Source organism: Teleopsis dalmanni, chromosome X, assembly GCF_002237135.1.
Source record: "Teleopsis dalmanni isolate 2A chromosome X, ASM223713v2, whole genome shotgun sequence".
Lineage (NCBI taxonomy): Eukaryota > Metazoa > Arthropoda > Insecta > Diptera > Diopsidae > Teleopsis > Teleopsis dalmanni.
Window position 1 is genome coordinate 72,208,726 of NC_051848.1, and position 22,227 is coordinate 72,230,952.

At 28.3% G+C, this 22,227-nt stretch overlaps 1 protein-coding gene across 5 annotated transcripts; it reads right to left on the reverse strand.

The window, feature by feature from the left end:
• Positions 1-430: 430 nt before the first annotated feature.
• LOC119687033 (putative mediator of RNA polymerase II transcription subunit 26) lies at positions 431-15,601 on the reverse strand. 5 transcript variants are annotated; one of them, XM_038101175.1, is made up of 18 exons: positions 15,438-15,601; positions 14,799-14,907; positions 12,806-12,931; positions 12,632-12,745; positions 12,425-12,574; positions 12,262-12,348; positions 10,298-10,516; positions 8,028-9,237; positions 6,351-6,506; positions 5,276-5,314; positions 3,422-3,607; positions 2,714-2,904; positions 2,547-2,658; positions 2,422-2,486; positions 2,265-2,358; positions 1,116-1,532; positions 886-1,044; positions 431-830 (listed from the first exon to the last, which is right to left on the reverse strand). In XM_038101175.1, exons 2-18 carry the CDS (start codon positions 14,880-14,882, stop codon positions 694-696), a joined length of 3,546 nt encoding a protein of 1,181 aa, XP_037957103.1. In that variant the 5' UTR covers positions 14,883-14,907; positions 15,438-15,601; the 3' UTR covers positions 431-693. The 5 variants fall into 5 exon arrangements, with proteins under 5 accessions (XP_037957103.1, XP_037957102.1, XP_037957101.1 ...); XM_038101174.1 differs by having other exon boundaries at positions 435-830; positions 1,101-1,532; positions 15,451-15,600; XM_038101173.1 differs by having other exon boundaries at positions 435-830; positions 1,101-1,532; positions 15,438-15,600.
• Positions 15,602-22,227: the final 6,626 nt, after the last annotated feature.

Genomic DNA, 22,227 nt, shown 5'->3' on the forward strand with positions numbered 1-22,227 from the left:
AGACGTCGATACTGTATATTACATAGAATGATCTACTTGCCTACCTTTGATGTTATCAAACTGATCATACAGCTTTATATCCATGGAAATAATAGAATTAAGTATTAATATCTTCCCATCACTAGTTGCGTTATTTGATTTTTTTAAAAGTAGAATATATAACAGTTTTATATATGCTCTTCTCCGACATATAAAAATACTTTTCGTGTCTTATAAATTATTGTATTGTTCAATAAAATGTATGTATAAATTGATGTTGAGCACGATATTCAAATTCTGCTTACAATTCAATTTGTATTAAGAAACACTGCATGTTATTGTGGTAAGTTGAATTATATGTATATTTATTAACCTTGTTTAAATGGTTATAATTAATATATTGCATATTTTATTCAGTCAGTTAGTAAATAAAATTACTATCACTTTTATATATAAATTTGTATAAGTTATATTAAAGTACATGCTTAAAGTTGCCAAGAGAATTTTATAATTTCTTTGGCTTGTTTTATGTGCAGGCGTGTATTTAGCTATTTGTATTTAAGAGCTATAAAAAATATAGCATATTATTGTAAATTTGGAGATATCTTTTAATTTGTTTAGTTCATTTATTTATTTCTATCTGTATGTACATATATTTTACTCATAATATACTTGAGTTTAATTTTGATGTTATAATAAGAACTTTAGTTGTGATTACATAAATTGACGATTTTTGAGATACTCCAACATCCCTTGAACATTGGCATTAACTTGAGTTTGGGATGACGATGGATTAAGCAGTGGATTAGGCATATTCATTCCACCAAGGAGTTGTGGTTGATTACCAAAATCTAAAAATAATAAATATTAAATAAACTATAACATTTCTCAAAAGAATTAATATACTTTGGTGATTATGTTGTTGATTAGTTAGCTGCTGCATATAAACATCTTGATGCTGATGATGCGAAGCTTGCTGCTGTTGTTGTTGTGGATACGATGAAAATTGACGGAATGAAAGAATTGCTGGATCCATAGCAGTCCAGTCGTTGTTGCTGTAAGGTACTGCAAATCAGAAAAATGATATAAAGAATATTCAAAACAGGAATAGTAAAAAGCACCTTTGTTAAGATTACCATTGTTGTGGTTCTGATTCTGAGAAATCTGGTGAACGCGATGATCATTTAATGACTGCTGTGGATACGATGCCATGCGTGGATTCCACGAATTTCCTACCTGTAATTGTTGCTGATTCTGTGGTGGTTGATTATTTGATGGAGTTGTTAGACCGCCAGGCATATATGGTGACATTTTATTTGCATTTTGAGGGCGAGTCATTCCAAATCCAAATGCGTTCATATGATTAAACCCAGGTGGAGGCATACGGGCCCGTTGCATATTGTCGAAATATTGTTGACTAATTTGTTGCTGATGTGCCATCTTTGAAGTCACTGATGGTGTAGTGCTTCTGCCAACAGCACAAGTGTTTTGTTGTAATTCATTCTCCATTAACTCGGCTAGTCCTTTCTGGGTTTCAATAAATGGATCGAAACCTATAGGAATAAAAATATTACAACAACAATAACAGAAATATTTGCCTACAACAATAATAAACTAAGGATATTAATAGATTAAGATGGCACATCGAAAACTGATTTTTATCAAAAAGACTGCTTTCTATTAAGTGCTTGGTACTGTAATCAATGGAACAATAATGTATAGAGTACAATTTAGATAATACTAGTGGTGGTTGTTGCAGTATAGCCACAATCACTATACTTTCCAGTTTTGTAACGTTTGGATTATTAGTTTTTCTAATTCGAATACATACACATAAGAAATGACTTGGACCAGTTTTTTGACAGTAAATATCAGAAGTTTTTATGAGCATGGAATCATATTATACTACTACCAGAAATATGCAAAAAGTATTGAATCAAAATGGAATTTAATATGTTTATATGCTGGAAAATGATTATTAAAAAAAGAAAATAGAAATTACTTTCCAAAAAATCTAAAACCGATTTTTTGACTTATAAAGTTTAAATATACAAAATGGTTTCCGTTTCCGTTATGGAAAAAAGTTGTTTTTGTTTTTTTCACAAAATTTTCAATATTGTGTTCTTTTGTAAACCCTTAAAATATCGAGTCTTTGATGTTAAATAAAACCAATTATGGGATATTTGTATTAAAAAAATAGTCGAAATGATGCTGAATTGCATCGCATAATTTGTTGATTGCTACGCTGAAGAGTTTATATACATATGTTATATATGTATACTTACCTAAATCATCGTCAACCGAATTATTCGGTGGAAATTGGATTGATAAACAATTTTGCGGAGTTTGTTGACTTTGGCCTGAACTTTGTTGTGATTGCTATTAAATTACAATAATATATTAGTTTACCAAGAGCGTGAATTTGTTTAGTATATAAATTACCAAGGCATCATATTTGCTGTTTAATCGCTGCTTTTGTAATTGTTGTTGTTGATGCAACATAAGGCCTATAAAAATTAAACTTTTATTTAAAAAAAATCTTTTTTATATTGAATGCACTCTCTTACTATTTGGTGTCTGATCTAAAAATTGTGAATTAATCCGATTATTTTCAATTAATGATGCAATACGCAACTGTTCATTCAGTGTTCCCAATCCATTTGCGTTAATGCCAAATTGCTAAAAAGAAAATTTGTTTAAAATTCAAATTCGTTATTAGATTAACTTTTTTTACCTGGTGTATCTGTTGTTGATTTTTATGAAAGTCGAAAAATTTCGACATATTTGTATTGCCAAACAGAGCATTACTCGATTGCTCTGACGGATGGTCCGATTGAGAAAGTGCACTTTGTGATGGAAGATATTTTGGTTGTGTAGTTCGACCAGGGTCGATATTGCCAGTAAAATTACTGGAGTTAGTAAATTCTAATATAAAACAAAATTTTGATAATATTAATTCATTAATTGACAGTAATAAATTAGGTTAGAGGTTCCCCTATATTATTATTTATAGATAAATAAAATTTCACTTATATAAATATATGATTCTTTTATAAAAATTACACAAAAATACATTTATTTTAATTAATACAAACGATATTCAATTAATACAAGTCAGATTATATTAATTACATTATATGGCGTAAGTCAAGTGATAATTTTGACGCTCAAACATAAAGCAGATATTTCTCAAGCATAATACTTTTTAAATTTAATAAACAACACTTAACAATAACACTTAACAATAATAATTATTTTTCATTGATAGATTTCAAGCATTCATGCATATAAATAATAACAATAAGTTTTGCAATATCCGAATTTTCATATTTACAGTTTAAATATAATTCATATTATAAAACATATTGATTATTAGTTTTTATTATCATAATAAATAATTTATTACATTAATTTTTGTGGTTAAACCAATAAAAATACAAACCATTATTTGGTCCACGAACGCCATTATTGAACATATTTTTCTTATGAAACTCATGCATGCGGAAGAGTTCATCATCTTGTTGATACTGAGCTTGTGGAAAATGTTCCCGTTGTTGAAGTTGATGTTGTAATTGGTCATCAATTTTTCCATTTCTTGCCATGATATTTTTAAAAGCTTCTTCCCACTCTTTATTTAAAATATTTTAAAAAAAATGTTAAAAATGATGCTTTGTACAAAAACAAAAAACTTAAATATGTGATTTTTAAATAACTTGTTTCCATTGGCTGTAATCAAATGGCTTTGCTGCATACCTCAATTGGAATACAAACTAACAAGTAAATTATTTTAAATGTAAAAATAAAACACAAACTGCATTTAATATTTAGTTTTTTTTCATGTCAAAGAATGAATTAACCCACCTGGTAAGTTCATAGAAAAATCTTTTTTCAGTTTTGTGTGCTACCTTATCTAGACAATAAAATAACAATCCATAGATCTGCAGTTGTTAAAATAAAGATGTCACCTAAATTATGGTTCAAATTGTTCAAAATTATTCTATGCTCAATTAATATAAATCATATTACTTAGATTTCGAATATCATTATTAAATAAAAATTTATGAAATATTACTGTAGACACATCCGGTATTTCTGATACTAATATGATAAATATATTAAAAATTTAATATAATAAAAATATTATATATATGATATAATAAAAATATAATATAATAGAAATATTAAATATATAATATAATAGAATTATTAAATATATAATATAATAGAAATATTAAATATATAATAAATATATTAAAAATATAATATAATAAAAATATTAAATATATAATATAATAAAAATAATAAATATATTACAAATATAGTATAATAAATATATTAAAAATATAATCTAATAAATATATTAAAAATATAACATAAATATATAAAATATATAATATAATAATTATATTAATTATATAATATAATAAATATATAATATAATAAACAGAATATAATAAATATATAATATGGTAAATACATAATATAGTAAATATATAATAAAATAAATATATTTGGTTGTAATATAAATATTGTTATTAGCCTGAAGGTTTTTTAAGAATGGATTTTTTTTGTAGAAATAATTAATTATTAACATATTATTTAAAAAAAAATAAATAGCAAAATATTTATATAAAATAATTTGAATTAAAAAAATGTATGGCCATTATAAAGTATCTTTAACGAATAGAAAAGGGTACTTCCTAGAGAAGAAATTTTATCTAAAAGTATTACTTTTTAATTAAGGGAATTTTTTGGACTGACTCAAACAGCTGTTTCGAATTTTGTCAAATATGATCACCTTAAAAGTAGCTCAATGGTCTAATACGTAAGTCTGCTTTTCAAATTTAATAGGGTTAAATATAAGAATTTGGCGAATGAAATAAAAATTAACAAATTTCTTAACTACAAAAACCCTACTAATTAAACTTAAATAATAACACATGTAAAAAATATAAATAGTTTGTAAATTGCTAGATGTCTTTAATCTTAGAAATTCTCCTGATGAGGGCAATAGCGAATTTGCCGAAATACGTTTAGAGATATAAAAAATACAACGTACTAAATAAAAGTTAAAATCCTAAAAAATAAAACCGTCTTGACTACGTTTATAGTCAATTTTGTAGCTGAAAAAAAAAAAAAAAAAAAAAAACTAATTAGTAGATCCTAAAGAGGGCCTTAAAGTTTTATAAAATTACATTTGATACCTTTCTACGTAGTATTTAACAATCAAAATTTTATGTAGCCATTATGAAAACAAGCTTAAAAATAATTAATCTAAAAGTTTTTAATAATTTACCACTGGAATTTATTGGCTTGTTAGAAAATCCATCGATTCCTGAAGTTTATTAGGTCAGCAAACATGATGTTAAATGTGGAACCGCATAATACGAGAAAAGAAAATAAAAGTGTGCATTAAATACTTATTTAGATACTTAGTAGTAAATGTATATAACATAAATAAGTTATATAAGTTACATAAGTTATAAATAAATTTTCTTAGTTAAAAAAACTGTTTTTATGACACTAACAGCATTTACAGATAACATCAGATGATATTGCTTGCTTACAAAAGTTAATTCGTACTCAAGTCATAAGAAATATATGGGTAAATCTCAACATAAAAAAAGGTTAAATGTGTCCGCTAAGCTTCTAAAATCTATATTAATCATTTCTTTACATACAATCTCTTGCAACGTGCACTACGAGCATGTTGTAATCCGTCGTAGAGGAATGAGTATTAAAGATGAAAATAGGATAATAAGGAAGATATAGGTGAAGAGAGGGGTATTAGAAGAATGAGTCTATAGGATTAATTCACAGGCTATTTCGGAACAGATTACTGAGTGCCGTAGGACAATTGAACAGATGAAAGAAATATTGCTAGATAGATAAAATAGCATTTTAGCGACTCATGAGGAATAACTTATTTAATTCGTGACAAGTAGCTATTTAGGATGTACCATTGATATACCATATAACCTGGCCTATATTGGGTTAAAATAATTCTTACTTCTCGCTAAAATCGTGTTTTTTTTCTTTAATATGTCAGAAGTGGCCTGTTATGCACCTAAAATGAATATGAAAGGAATATGAAAACTCGAAAGAGATACTGCCTAATGGTGTTGGTGTTTCAATGTCCATCTGTGAGGAAATTGCTTTGATAGCAACTGGTTATGCTCTTAAACGAGAAAGAATTTAATTCCGCATGAAGATGGTAACATCTTCCTCATATCTGCGATGACAGGCGCTCGAAAGCTTGTGACATCGGCGGCATTATTTGCCGTTTACAAAACAAAAAACTTATGATTATTTTTTAACTTTTCAAAAAATTAAATACGAATTTAAAATATTAAATTTATACAAATTCTTACCGTTTAATAAATCAGGTAGTTGCGACGTTCCATGATTATGTTGTCTAATATCATTGGTAACTTTGTTTCGAAGAAGCAAAGATTGTTGAAACGATGGTCCGGGTGAAGAGAAGAAGCTGTTTGTGTCATCAAACATATCAAGTTTTGAAAGTGAAGCTTAAAAAATAAATATTGAATTAAAGACATTAATTAAATTACTCAAAAATATACATAATTTTTTTTTAAATATTTAAATACTACGTAATTCAGCTATATTTACGAATCTAAACTATTTTGCACAACTTTTTACTTGAGACAATGTCTAATGTTAAATAAAATTTAAGTATTTAATTTTCAATGTCACAGATATTTTTCTTTAATACTAAACGTAAACCTCACAGATATCTACTATGAAATTTAAAATTTTTTTTTTTACTTACTAAACTTTGTTTAATCGTTTTATTTTTGATGTAAACTTCAGGTGCTATGCAACAATTCAATTTCGTAAAAATTTTTAATAATCTATCATTATAGTATATTAAATAGGTTTTATTTATGACATTAAACTGATTTGCTAACTGATTTATAAACATAAACTCATTTTCGGCAGTTGTGTTGTGTAAATGATAGTTATTGTAAACCGTAAACCAATGTTATCATTTTGTACACACTTTCTGACTGGATTTTCAAACACCTTGCGGAAAGGTTCACTGAAAAACTAGGAGACTAGTTTATATGTTAACAAATGGATTTGATAATGGAATACAAAGACAAATATGTTTTATGCCAATAAAGAATATATATTGTAGGCCTACTGACAACTTTGAACACTTGATTATGTTCTTTTACAAGAAGCATTCACGATTTTGAATGTAGATGGTCATCAACAAGCGATTATAACCGGTCACAACATGCAAAGACGTGTTCAGAAAGGATTGAATGCTATTCTATTGCGTCTTGCAGTTTGCTGGGTCATATACTGGAGCTGCAAAAGCCACAATAGGACGTCATATTGCCTTGTATAAGTCCAGCCTTCAGTACGTTATTGCGTGATTTCAGTTGTCTGTAAATCACCGTAGCATATATAGAAAAATAATTGTAACTACTAAAACTGTGTAAGCCCAGTCATTGTCAATAAATATAAATAATGGAAAATTTGGGTTTTCGTCTAGTTACTGCTCGAAGTTAATATTTATTACTCTATTACATAACCATAAATTTACAACAAAAATGATATTTTACAGAGCAGGCATGAGTATAGTGAAAGGGTTTAAATAATGACGTTTATTTTTATCAAACTTCACATAAAATGGGTTTCGAACCTAGAGACTTCTAATGAGGACATTTTCAATATTTGATTTAATTACTTTGGTAAGAATTATGTTGAGAACATTTTTGAACTAAAAAAATATTAAAATTTAGTTGATATATTTAAAAACTAGTTTATATATTAACAGACCAACACATATTTAAAAACTTCGCTAAGTAACAGATCAAGAACATTTATATACAGATATCAAGAATATATATATTATATATATATATATATATATATATATATATATATTTACTATGTTATGATCATTTTGACAAACTAAATATAAACTTGTTATACAATACTATATGCGTGAAAAGTATATTAAAAAAATAACGAAAAGGAATATAAATTAAACTGAATATTTAAGTTATAAATTTTACCTGTAGTTTCAGCAACAGTTTTTTTACATAACTGTTCTTTATCTGCTGATAAAAATGAGGGTGATTTTGAACCAATTCCATCCGTATTTGTATGTTGAATGAGTCCAGTATCACCCTCATTGATTTGATTTTCTATAGGCAACTGGTTTTCATAAGTTTTATTTATATTTGAAGCTTTTAATGTGGGATTCTTGATGTCTATACTTTTCTGCACTGTGTTAGATTCGCTCTCATTCAACAATTCTTTGCTTATACCGAAGCAATTAGAATCTAGAATATTTGCTGGGGAACTCTTTCTACTAGAAACACCTATTTGTGTGGATGCAATATCGCTATTATTACTAGATTCACTACTCATGTTACTGCTTGAACTCGAAGATCGCTGTTCATCGCTAACAGAGACATTCTCTTTGTTTCGTTTGCTAATTGCTAAGTTTTTATCACATTTATTGTCAATAATTTTTTTCTCATTCTCTATTAACTTTATTTCACTGTCAGCACTAACGACGTGCTTGCTCTTTTGTTGCGTTATATTACTATCTTTTCCGATGCGATTTGAAGAATTTGACTTCTCACAGTGACCTTTTTCTTTAATTTTTTCCGTTTGAACTTTATTTAATTCCCCAGAGTTTTCATAGTTTGTGGTTGCTATATCTAATTCAGGCGTTGTGTTCTTTTCTTTCGACTCATTAGGCACATTTGTATTTGTTTCATTTGTTATACCATTGTTTTGTTTGTTTGAATTTGGATTATTTTTACTATTTTTTGTTTTAAACTTTTCATTTTTGGATTTTTCGAATTTTGTTTTATCTTTTTTAGTTTTACAATTATTGATAGCAGGCCCACTACTGCCAAGGTCCTTATTTACTGGGGAAATTGACAGACTAGGCCATGCCTCCTTTTGTTGAATTCCACCAGTAATATTTACAACCATTCCCGATGCGCTATTCGTGGTCCCAGAGGAAAGAGACGATGTTGCCGCTGCTGAAGATGATGCTATTAACATTCCAGACGTAGGGCTGGTGTTATTTATTGTCTTAGTATCACCATTTTTAAAGAAATTATTTGTTTGGGATGTGCTATTTACTACATTAACCGACGAATTATTTGAATGTGTTTGATTGACACTAGTACCGTTGAATCCAGATGTTGCAATTAATGTATCATGTAAACGTTTCTCATATTCCTGATGTTTTCCTTGATGCATTTCCTAAAATCATTAATATATTTTACATAGTTGCTTTAATGTGGTTCAATTCAGAAAATAGTATATTTCAAATAAAACTAAAATATATATTTATAAAAAAAACAAATTGAAATACATTTATACGGTATGTAATATGTATATTACGATATGTGTTAGTTGAAGTAAATTGACTAAACCAAACTGAAGTACATAAGAGGTAACTGCATTTTTTTAACATGTTTTATATATTTACTGTCTTCCATTAAAGAAATCGGATTTGGAGAAATACTCTAATCCGACTTAGGGGCACAACAATATGTCTTTTAGGCCGCAGTGCACTACTCCATTTTAAATAATAATAATATATTTATCGAAAAATAACGTTCCTAACTATTTGTTGCCAACAAAACAGATGATTTTGTAGCACTCTTTATATAAGTATGTGTTTTTTATGGACTCTTTCTTTCAGTATATAAACGATTGTAATTTAACTGAAACCACTTATTTCGAAAAAAAAATCTTAGTAAAATTGTATATAACCACAATATAATAAATTATAGACATAAAAACTGTTTGGTGGTTATTGTAGGTTTTAAAAACAAAAACAAATAGTGAACATTGCAAATATGCATCTCGCATACCGAAGATAGAAAAGAATTTAATCTAACGCAAAATACAAGTTCATTTAGAACATAATTCAAAAATTTTTTTAAAGATTTATCATTGATGAAATATTTTTAGACAGAAAAATATTGGCGAATCATAAAAAAATGTTTCGCTTTTCACTTAAACCTAATATCTTGTATTGACATTTAATGCAAAAAATATTATATTCTTTAGTTTAACTTTGTTTGTACAAACGGTCGTAGACTGCGTGTTATTAAAAGTATTTATAATAAAAACAAAAAATATACATCACTTATTTACCAAATAATTTATAGTGTTTAAAAAATGATATTATAAAAATTTACATATATATTATTTTGCATTCAAATTATACAAGAATGTTTAAAATATAAAACTGTGTATTGCAAATAAAAACGTTAATGTTAAAAATACTAATGTTAAAAATGTCCGTCCTTACCTCTTTTGTAAAACTTGCTTCCGAATCACCTAGCTCATGTAAATACATACAATCGCTCTTGGGACATTGCTGATTTTTCATAAAATGACTGCAATACTTTGTCGTACCTAAACTGGTTTTTATTAACCGTCCATCAATCATAATATTATTAACACTCTGTATTGCTCTTAAAGCATCACTATTATGAACATACGTCACGTAAGCCGACGCAGATGGACCCTATAAAAGTTAAAAAAATATTTTTTTAATAAGATATTTTATATTTAAATATATTTTTTATTTCTAAAAATGCATTTCTATATAAAAATATATAAAAAAATTCTTACAAATAAATTTCTTACGCCATGCGAGGGGTTAACAAAAGTTTCCTTAGTTGACTACAAAAAAATTAAGTTATGAAATTAACCAAATAACTTCATCATTTTTAATTATTTTAACATAATTTTCATTAATTTCTAAACATTTCTGAAGCCAGTAGATCCACTTTTGCAAACAGCCCTTATACAAAAGGTTTACAACTTCAATATTCACTACAATAATTCTCTCTTATTATTGCACACACACACACAGAAGACCTTTCTAGATTTTTGTTTTTTTTGGAATTGGAAAAATTTCTTTAATCTGTAATAACGCAATAAAGTTTTTTTGTCAGTGAGTTGACGCGTTATAGTGATATGACTTTCTTTCCATATCGACACAGTTTTGTTGTTTCTTGGTTTCCCAACAAATTTTGGAAAATTCATATTAAGCAGTTTCACTATACCATTAAGCTAGTCTTAGTTTTAGCAGGAATAACAGCTATAACTTTTCCGTTACTGAAGTAGTTTGACACAAATGAAAAGTTTTACAATTAATTGATACGATTATTGCGTGATATCGCAATTTACAACTTTTTAAAAGTGAACCTATTTTAATGTGTGTTAATTTTATTCAAGCATTATCTGTACTCCCAAATACTTCACCATCTATTTTAATATAAAGTTGTATAACTTTTCGATCAGAACATCCTTCAATTCATAAATTTTTATTGTTTTGTAATATGAGAAGATCAAAAAGTGAAATTTAGTATATTGAATTTCTCAAATTAATAGGTGTTGAAAGCAGACAATTTACCTATCACAAAAATCAATCCATCTTTATATATATATATAGAGTGGAAGCTAATATAATTTACACCCAAAAAGAAACACTTGAAAATTAAAACTGAAAATCGCAGCAAAAGCAAAATTTGAAATTTGATTCAATTTAATAAAAATTAAGTATTAAAAAAATCAACTTAAAACACATATGCACTTAAGTTATTTGGGTGTTACTTTAAGCTTAATTATAAACACAAAAATCCTAATGTATGTAAATGTACTGAAAGATCTCTGACTAAAACATTACATTTATTGCATTTGTATTTCAGATGAATTCTACTTATTAAGTTATATATTAAAAAATTCCTTAAAAAGCAAGATATGGTCACATGTTATTAATATGTTATTTATAACATATGTTATACATTTATAGATACATTTTCTTTCAAGTTAATTGCAAATGAATTCAAATGTCTGCGACATCTGTTTTATCATTAACTTTGAAATTCGATCCAATATTTATCGCAATGCAGTAAAGTAAATATCTACGATAAGCAGTTATTTTCTTAGAAAGACCAATAAAATTGCATTTGATATAAATATAAACAAAGCTATTCTTGGGATTTTAATTTCCATAAAATACACATCATTCATTTCAATATGATGACATTCATATAACACAATTTTATATAATACATATTGCTTTTCATTTCTGTTATTTGCAATTTAGTTTTATTATTATATAACTTCTTTTTACCAATTGGTAACATTTATATAAAGAATATACAGAGAAAATATTTTTGACAAAATTGATTTTCAATATAAATCCATACAAAAGCTTTCGTTCATGACTTTTAAACTTATAATTTTTAAGGTTTAGCTTACCTGCACGCCTGCATATGTAGTACTAGGATTTATCACGACTTTATGGATTTTACCATATTTCCCAAAGTATTCATGCTTTTTTAGGATCTAAAATATTTCAAAAAAAAGTTATATATTTCCATATGTTCAGTTTATATATATATATATATATATAATTACTTACATCCGCATCCGCTAGTCTTGGTGGCAAACCAACAACAAAAACTAAATTCTTTTGAACGACTCTAACATTAGCTAAATGTTTTCGGTTCTCAGTAATTTTTTGACGTCTTTGTTGATCACGTTGCCGCTTTTGCGACTTAAAGGCTATCATCTACAAGTTAAAATAGCAATAAAGCAATATATAAAATACATATAAGTTAATATTAACCTCCTCCTGAGTGAGGGGAGTGAAGTCAGCCGGATTTTCGGGATATGCCTTTCTACATGCTGGGCATAATTCATTTTCGTCAGTACGAATTCGGTGCCAGCAAAATCTACATATCTATAAAAGAATATAATATTTAAAGCTATGTTAAAAAATGTATGAAGAAATTTATTTTACCTGATACCCACATGTGCATGGGTAAAAATTGAGGTCATCAACCTCCAAAGGCTCCATGCATAATGGACATTCGGCAACATCTTCAGTACTATGATTTAAGGCGCTCATTTTTCCACTATTTAAATTCTATTTACAATTAAAAATAATTTTTAATATCAACTACATGTATCAATATATTACCATGAAATTAATAATAAGAAGCATATGTAAATATTAGACAATGAAAGTGAGTAGCACATCAAATATTGTTTTAAGTATATAATAAAATAGAACACTACAGTAATATTTACTAATAATTTTAATAAATTTTAACTAAAAAAGAAAACAACACTTAAAAGCAGCAAGTACTTTTTAATATTACAATAATTAGAACAACAAGATTTAATAAAGATTAAATATTAAAATAGAATTAAAAAATTTTGAAATACCAATTTTCTAATTTGCGTCTAGAAATATTTAAGATATACAAAGTTTCCATAACAAACTATTTATTTGCTGTCTAAAGAATCGAATAATAAACCTATAGATAAGAATATATTCAGCTGTGTTTCAAAAATTAGACGAGTCAATGAAGAACAACCTTTCAAATATAAAGGAAAAATATACCTCCCTTAATTAAACCACTATTATGTTTACGTAATTTATTATTTAAACAAATTTTAATGAAACTAATATTTTACTGGATTATCAGTAATTTAATATTAATAAAATCCTATCTAATTCTATTTTCACAAACTGTTTAGTTCTATATATATAATCAGATATAATATAATCGTTTTATGTTTAAACCAACTGTGTTTATCACCTATTCAGATTTGTAGTGCATAGGAGATAGAATTATTTAAATAGAGCATGAAAAATCCATTTCGAGAAATTCATATACATGTATAGTATAGTATGTTTATAAAACAGGCAAAAAGCAGTGAATGTAAACAGTTGATCTGATTTCTATTTTGTTAAGATTTTTATTGACTAGCTGGCTACGTAACATATTATTGTACTGCATTTGAATATAAAAAATTACTCATTGTTTTTAGAGCTTCGATTGCATTTTGTGACTCATAAGCGAATTTAGATGGCAATGGATGCTTTCGTAAAAATATGAGTTCTATTGAAATCTTGCATTTAATGATAAGTGCATGATACATAACTTAATACTTAATTATTAAAAGGAACAGCATTAAGAGTATCAAATAGGATCAGTGTCAATTGAACAATATGTCATCTAAACTTAAAAAAAGAATATCATCAGGTTCATATGGTAATAATTGTTGAAAGCAAAGTTTTACGAAATTAGGTTCGGGTCTATAAGAAAACTTATTAGATTTCATTTATATATTTGTTATGATATGACTGCATTATGATTGAAAATAATTTGCTATACAAAATATTAACTAAAGAAATAGAAAGAAAAGTTAAGGATATGGCACTTGCCAACAAATAAACTGTTTTTGTCTTTTAGATAAAATTGAATTGCTAAATAAGTTTCTTATTAACTTTTTCTTCTCTTACATTAAGCAAAATAATGCTACATGGTAAGTGGATACATATAGTTATCCAAGCGTTTAGATGTCTAACTACAAGATGCTGGACTACTGTTTAAGCGTCAATTTTTGGAATTACCATTAATATCATATCTCTTTTTGAACTTCATCTAAGCAACTATGGGATAGCGAGAAATATTTGTCATAGAACCTTTTAACCACTTAAGTCTGAAAAATTTTATGAGTCATATCATTTAAGTTAAATTTTGAAGTACTTAGAAGTGTAAACAAAAAAGTTTATTGTAATATTATATATTAATAATTATATTCAACACATAGAAGAGTACGCTGCAGGCATATATCTTTTGATAACATAATCCGTGTAGTGTTTTATATATAATATAAATATATATATTATCTGCTTTTTGTATCCACAACTGTATATAAACAATTTATATTTACTTTATAGATTGGATCAATACAATATTCATATACAATTATTTACTAACCACATTTTCGCCAATCTTGATTAGATTTGCTTTGAAATGACACTTTTCAATTGACTGATGTGAGTACTTTTTTTTATCATACATTTTGCACGTCACAACTTAGTACCAACTAAAAAAATACATTATTAAGAATCATTTAAATTTCAGTTTTATATATCAAGTATTATAATAGTTCGTAAGTTTCCAAGTCCTTAACGCCAAGTTCGCGTACATACCATCCGTACAGACGGACAGACATTTAGGACAACAACAAAATATTCACTTTACTTTCGGCGTATTCTATCTGTAAATGCTTATTTCAGTTTAAAAAAAGTTCGTTGCTTATTGTAAACATTTTCAATTTTATTTGGCACAACTTTAAGTGCGACGAATGCGTGAATGGAATGCAATATTACACGTACTTATATATATATATTAAGGTTGTCAATAATAATTTTGTTGTTGTTGTTGTAAACACAGTTCACTGTCTTTTATTAACCAAAATAACAAAAACAAAACAAAAAAAAAACTATTTATAATATGTAAATTTATCTAGTCAAATATGCGCAAAATCATAAATGAGTCAAAAAAAATTTTGTGAAATTTAGCGTTAACAATATTTTGTTGCAGTTAATACTAAAATTGCAAACAATTTCATACCAAAAATATTTACCAAATTATCGAAACTTTGAGTAAACAAAACTATTAAGCGCTGTGCACAATATTTAACTGTGTTTAAAATATATTTTACGAAGCTTAACTGGACTGCACACAATTAATTCGCATGAACTCGACACGTTCAATTCGTACTTAATCTGTTTCGTTACAAGAATTAGGAACAACACACTTTTACATAAGTTATTGTTGCCAGATCGTTTCAAAATAATTCCCTTAAAAATTTTAAAAAAACCGAAAATACCCGATATGAATAAATATTTTCACAAATCAATATATTGATATATGTGATTAAAATATTTTGTATCATATAATAAAATATTACTACTATATATAAGGTGTATATATAGTACAATAATATATTATTATTATTATTGTCATGATTTGACAAAAAATTTTGATAATAGCCGTATTTTATTTATGTTGCATATTTACATGTTCTAAAATTTTGTAAAAGATATGTCGCATATAGACATTCATATAAGCGTGAACTCTGCATAAAAATATATGAAAAAAATTATTATTCAAATATTATATTGAGTAAGCTCATATCAAAAAAATACTGTTATCCCTCTTTTGTTAACATTTTCAATATTCCACAGGTTCCCTTATTCATTGTTTCTAAAAAAAAATACACAAATTAAGTAAGAAAAAAACCATTACACATATTAGATTTCATACACCTATATACAATAAAAAACAATAAGTTTCTTACTAAAGTCGTTAAGCGAGATATTGGCTTCATTGTTGCAATCTGTCAAAGAGCAAATATTACATATGTGCACACAATGCAAGCAAACAACATTTTGCATAAAAATATTTAATTTATATAAAATTAAAATTTGAAATGAATATTGAATTAAAAGCAATGCGAAGAATATAGAAAATTTTGAAATTTTGTTTTACAATGAACTTAATAACAGTTAAGAATATTTATGCCTCAATAAGTATTAACTTGTAAGAAACTAGTAAGTTAAGAATTTCAAAGAGCTCTTCAATAAAATTTTTTACACGTATTTCTATATAATAATATATTTTTAAAATATTTATTTTCTACAATTTTGCATATTTTAAATATATTTGATTTTCACAATTTTTAAATTTGTGAAATTTTGTTTGATTTATTGTTTATAAACTTCTGACAAATGACTGGAGTATTCGTTGAAATTTCCTATGAACGTCCACAATAGACCGCTTATCGCATGATTGTTGTCTTGTTTACACATAAGCGACTTATTGTATTTTGACACACTTCGGAGTTGCCGAAAGCCTATTATTATATTTTACTCTTTAGCATTTCGTTATAAAATGAAATACTTGATTTGTTATGCACGTAAAAACATATGCGATAAAAATAATAACTATTAATAATAATACCTTTTTAAGTATAACATTACATATTGTATGAATTATAGTAAAGCATGAGCTATTCAGGGCTGTCAAAGCACGACACAGCACGCCGCTAATATATGTGCGGCCGGCGAGATGTTTCTGATCTACCAAAGCCAAATTATTTTTGATATGGTTTGGCATCATTGCATTATTTTATTTTTCTGGTATCACAAATAAATGAACTAAAATTTTTTTAAACTATTTATAACACTTCACGTAAATTAACTAAATTGGTAATGTACCGAGAAGAGTTTTTCTTGGTAAAATAACAACTAAAAAACGAAAAAGAGAAGAAGAAAACACACACGTCATTTCTTAATGAGAGTTTGATCAAGACTGGCATTTTTTATTGTATTAATTTGCGTTTGTGCAACAGGGTTGCCAATGATACAAAACTGTCATTATTTATGGTAATTATTTATTTTATGTCACTGAAAGTGTATTGTTACCCAACAGGTAAAGAGTTTAGTATATATTTTTTTGTATAATTGGTAAAAAAGGGCACAAATGCGGACTCGCCAAAAACCATTGGTACCCACAACAAATTCTGCACCAAGCGGTGGAAGGTGATACGCAGACTGACGCATGATCAGATGCTACACCTAGTTTTCGTCATTGATCACGAATCCATGAGGACCTTATCGGAACTAAAAGGTAGGATTGCATACCGGTTAGGACACTTCAAATTGATGCTAAAGGGAACCACCCCCCCTCTCTCTCACCTCGTGAAAGATGCTCCAAAGGTGCTTCAGGATGACAAAACCACTCAGTCATCTTCGACTCAGGCAACATCCCATATAAATAGTTGCCCAACAGTGACTATTCCTGAGGAAGAGGAAATAGACACAGGCCGTTCCACTAGCAAGGCTATAAGCAATGCTAGTGGGTGTGCTGTTCAGACTCGCACATCAGGAATCTAGTCCACAATACCCTTCACGAGCACAGTAGCAGGTGAACCAAGGACCGTAACCACTAAACCACCCGTAATCGGAAAAATTTTACCGAAGCAATAGAAGGGTGCGAAGGACAAAAGTTCTCGACGAGACAAACATCGCTCTAGGACTTAATCAAGAGGCGTGAGTGTTCGGTAGCCACATTTGGGGTCTTAACTCAAAATCAGGTAAGTTGGTCGATACCCGATCGATAACAGTGCCGCGTGCAGCTATCCTAATCAGTGGAGATGTAAAATATCTTCCGTTAACTGATGTTATTTCAAGAGACCTAGCAGCGGCTCTAGTTGAAGTCCTAACAATAGGATGGGTCACAGCCGTGGTCATGGTCTTTGCCTACTTTCCAGGTGAAGTAGAAACCGTTCCACCAACAGAAGTTCAACAGCTGATTAGCTTCTGCAAGTGATGATTAGCCGCAGCTAATCTTGAGCTGTGATGCAATCGCTTACCATATAGTGTGGGGGAGCAGTATTATTAGTAAAAAGGGTGACTACATATTAGAATATATTATGTCTTTAGTATTATTTCTAGCTAATAAAGGTGACAAAGCCACACTTATTAATGCAATTAGAGAAAAGGTGTTGGATCCCACTCTATGCATTAAAGTCACCAGAGGAATCTATATGGAATTGGCAAATGTCAGACGAAGTGTTCCTTTCTGACTATCAACATGTTAGGTTTGAAATTTCCGGTATATCCAAACAGCAAGAAAACGAGTACCGGCTAAAAAAAATCAATTGGCATTGGTACAGGGACTTAGTGTATTCCGCAAACTTTTCTCTAGCCATGCCTTTACGAATTTGTGAAGAGAAAGAGATGGGTGTTAACCATTTAAGTGAGGTATTAATAACCTCATTTCATAAAACACGGTTGCAGACAGCACCACAATTATAGGTAAGGTTCCTTGGTGGAATTCGCAACTAGCTAATAACCGCAAACTAGTAAGGAGCTTATTCAATAGGGCAAAACGCTAGGTGGGAAGAATATAAATTTGAACTCACTGACAACAACAAATCAATCAGACAGTCCAAACAGATTAGCTGCTGTAGTCATTGTGATAGTGTCGGGAAGTTGTCTTAAGCAGCTAGACTGCATGTGGCTTTAAATAGGGTCAAATCAAACGAAGTAGGCCTTTTAAAAAAACACGATGGTTCCTTCACCACTAGTCGTGAAGATACTTTTGAGTTTCTATTGAAAACTCAATTTTCTGGTTCCGTAACCGGAGCAACAATATTACAATCAAACAGCGAAGTTACTGTTCCCAATGCAAGGAATTAAGGCACCTGGAGGCGATAGTCTTTCTTGCGTTATTACAGAATTGCACAGATATCATTCTAGACCCATTAATCAAACTCTTTAGGGCTTGTTTTACTATGGGTCATATCCCTCATTCCTGAAGAGCAGTGAACGTGATCTTTATTCCCAAACTTGGTAATAAATCCATGGACCAGCCAAAGTCCTACAGACCCATTAGTCTTACGTCTTTCTTACTGAAGTCTGTTGAAAGGCTGATTGATCTGCAGATACGGAATAAACAAGTCTCCACAAGTTCTGTTATGCTGTGTGATACAGAAACTTGAACAATAAACAACAGTGATAAAAAGGAGTTAGGAGCATTTAAGAAAAAAATTATTAGGAAGATCCAAGGTCATTAACGCGTTTGTAACGCGTATCAAATTAGATGTAGCGATGAGCTGTGTAAGTTATTCCGCCACATATTTAACATTGTTAAGCGCATAAAAATTTAGCGGTTTGCTGGATTGGTGATATCGTGCGAATGGAAGAAAGTGCTTTGGCTAAAAAGCGGAGGCTAGTCGATGCGGCCAAGGACAACTCACGTCTGTAATGGCTAACCACGTAAGAAAGTAACCTATAGTTTTCTTAAGTTTTTTATATAAGTTAAAGTAATCATATATAGTTTGTAGTTTTTTCGTTTCTTGGCATTCATTGTTTATTGTTATTGTTTATTCTTTTAGCTTTAGCAGTATGAATCTTTCATCTGATTTCGTTTTTTATTTCTCAATTCAATTGGTTGTTATTTTTATACTCACGACATTTATTTATCAATTGCTATATTTTTTGACTTTTGATTTCTTTTTCCTAACTTCTTTTTTGTACATTCCATGAGTCTCTTTTTCTGTACAATTAAATGTATTTTTATGTTCTTCCTGTATAATTTCGAGATTTCTTGCCTCGTAAACGCTGATCAATGTTGTTTTCCAATGAACATCACTTTTTATGCCATCAATTATTTAATTTTTCCAAATTGTCTTATTTAGCTTTTTTTTTTGTGAAAGTTTGCAAGTCTGATACAAATTGTTGCCAAAAGAATGCGATTGGAAGGCATATCTGTCCCAGGATATGTTATAACTGCTCAAATCAGAATGAGGAGTAAAAACGATTACTGACCAGAATGCTCTAGGCAAAATGTATGAGTCGATCTTCTCTCTTATTTCTATCTCCTAGATTATAATGACCTGTAACGCGTTCAACTTTTCCTTTACCGACTTTTGAATTAAAATCGCCTTGAATAATGTTCATTTCGTGTTGTTTAAGTTCATCTATTTCAGTATAGGGTTCTTTCTTGTCCTCGGTCTTGGTACATAAGTAATATTGATATTTAGCGGTTTGGCATTTATTTTCAGCATCATTGCTCAATCGGATTTTGGAAGAATATTGCACAGTTCGATGAGAAATTGTGCAATATTTTTCATTATTATCATGGTTACACCATTGCGAAGATTTCTGTTTTGGTTACTAGGAAAGTAAACTTTTATGTTTTGAGAATAGAACTACCCCGAATTTGGCCATCAAGTTTCACTTATGCCAAATATTTATATGTTATGTTTTTTCATTTCGAGAATTGTATTGTTTAATATTCCAGATTCGTATAGGATTCGAGTGTTCCATGTTCCAATATTTAAATTTCATTTTGTTTTACCTCCGAGGATTCTTAGCAACTTTGATTTAATGGAGACTGATGACCGTTTTAGTGGTTGCACTTTCATTTTTATATGATTATCTGAGAGAATATACTTCAGTGGTTTGTCGTTGCCTTGATACAAGTTCAGACGTCCGCTTTTGGCTTCGAAATTCACAACCAACTTATAGATAAGCCATCGAATTGAAATAAGCATTCGAGCAACGCAAAGCAAGCATCACATCAAGAATCACATTAGTGCACTACATCAACATGTACATTATCAACTGACACATCGTGTTAAGTAATTGTCACAGTTTTTGAAAAGCAAATGTGTGACTAGTAGCAACCTGTTCTATTTTACTCCGCAAAGATAAAAGTGCTAACCATTGCCTTTTAATATTCATTTTGTTTTTTTTATTTTTTAAAATAATTAATTTTTAGTCTTTATAATTTTTATATTCCATGTTGTACCCAACATAACAAGAAACATATGTAAAAAATAAGCATTTAACAAATATTAAAAGTGATGCCAATTTGTTTCAACCAGACTTAAATCAGCTCATTTAAGGCGAAAAATGCCGAATGCTACGCTTAAAAACAAATTTCCTACAAGGAAAATTACCAAAATTGTAAACATAAAAATCTTATAAAATCTTTGTTTTACCTAATTGCATTTGATTTGATATATCAATTAAATATTTGGGCCGTGTGCGAGTTCGAGTAAATTGAGGTGAAGTAAATTGAAATTTTCTAGGGATTTTTTACACTGCATTTATGTAAATAATTATTTATTGCATTTATTTATTATTTTTGGTTAAAAGTTTTCAAATTTATTTATTTATTTATGAAACATTTTGCAAAATTTTCCCAAGGGTAATACCTAATTTACTTAATTTTTATCTAATTTTTCCTACTCGAATTTTCTCTGCCGACATAATTTATTATTTTACTCCATTTATTGTCAATTTACTAAAACTTGCACAGGGTTTTAATTTTTTTTGAGATATATTAGGTGTACTCTTTTGACGTGCATACTCTAGTAGAACAATAAGAATAACTTCGCATCACTGCCTAATTCAGTACACATATAATAAGTAAAAAAATTTCAAACAAATTTTATAAAAAGATTTTTATATAAATATACATATAGCTAATACGAGATTATGAATAAATTCGTTTATATAATTTTCCTAACATCACTAGTTAATGTTAAATTAACAGTATTTAACATTGTTTCATTTTTCTTGCAATTGTCTCCTAAATTTTTTCTTTCATTTCAACGATTGTGTTTTGAATTTCATTTTTTAATTTTTTAATGAGCACATAAATTAAAAATTCCTTAATAAATAACTTCTTCACAGTTACTAAAATGTCAGTTATTTTTACAAATTTTATTAAAAAAATTACTTAAAGTATTTAAATTTACTTATTAACACTTACAACAGTTGTAAATAATAAATCAGTCAGCTATTTTCCTTTTTCTTTCAAAAACCATTCACAACATATCAGT

What these genes read in the sequence shown, in the direction of transcription:
- LOC119687033 (XM_038101174.1), bottom strand. Translation starts at nt 14,882, where the DNA reads ATGTATGATAAAAAAAAGTACTCACATCAGTCAATTGAAAAGTGTCAT. An exon ending in CATGCACATGTGGGTATCAG is followed by an intron (nt 12,746 to 12,805) that starts GTAAAATAAATT and finishes ATTCTTTTATAG; the next exon opens with ATATGTAGATTTTGCTGGCA. An exon ending in ACAGCAAATATGATGCCTTG is followed by an intron (nt 2,359 to 2,421) that starts GTAATTTATATA and finishes GTAATTTAATAG; the next exon opens with CAATCACAACAAAGTTCAGG.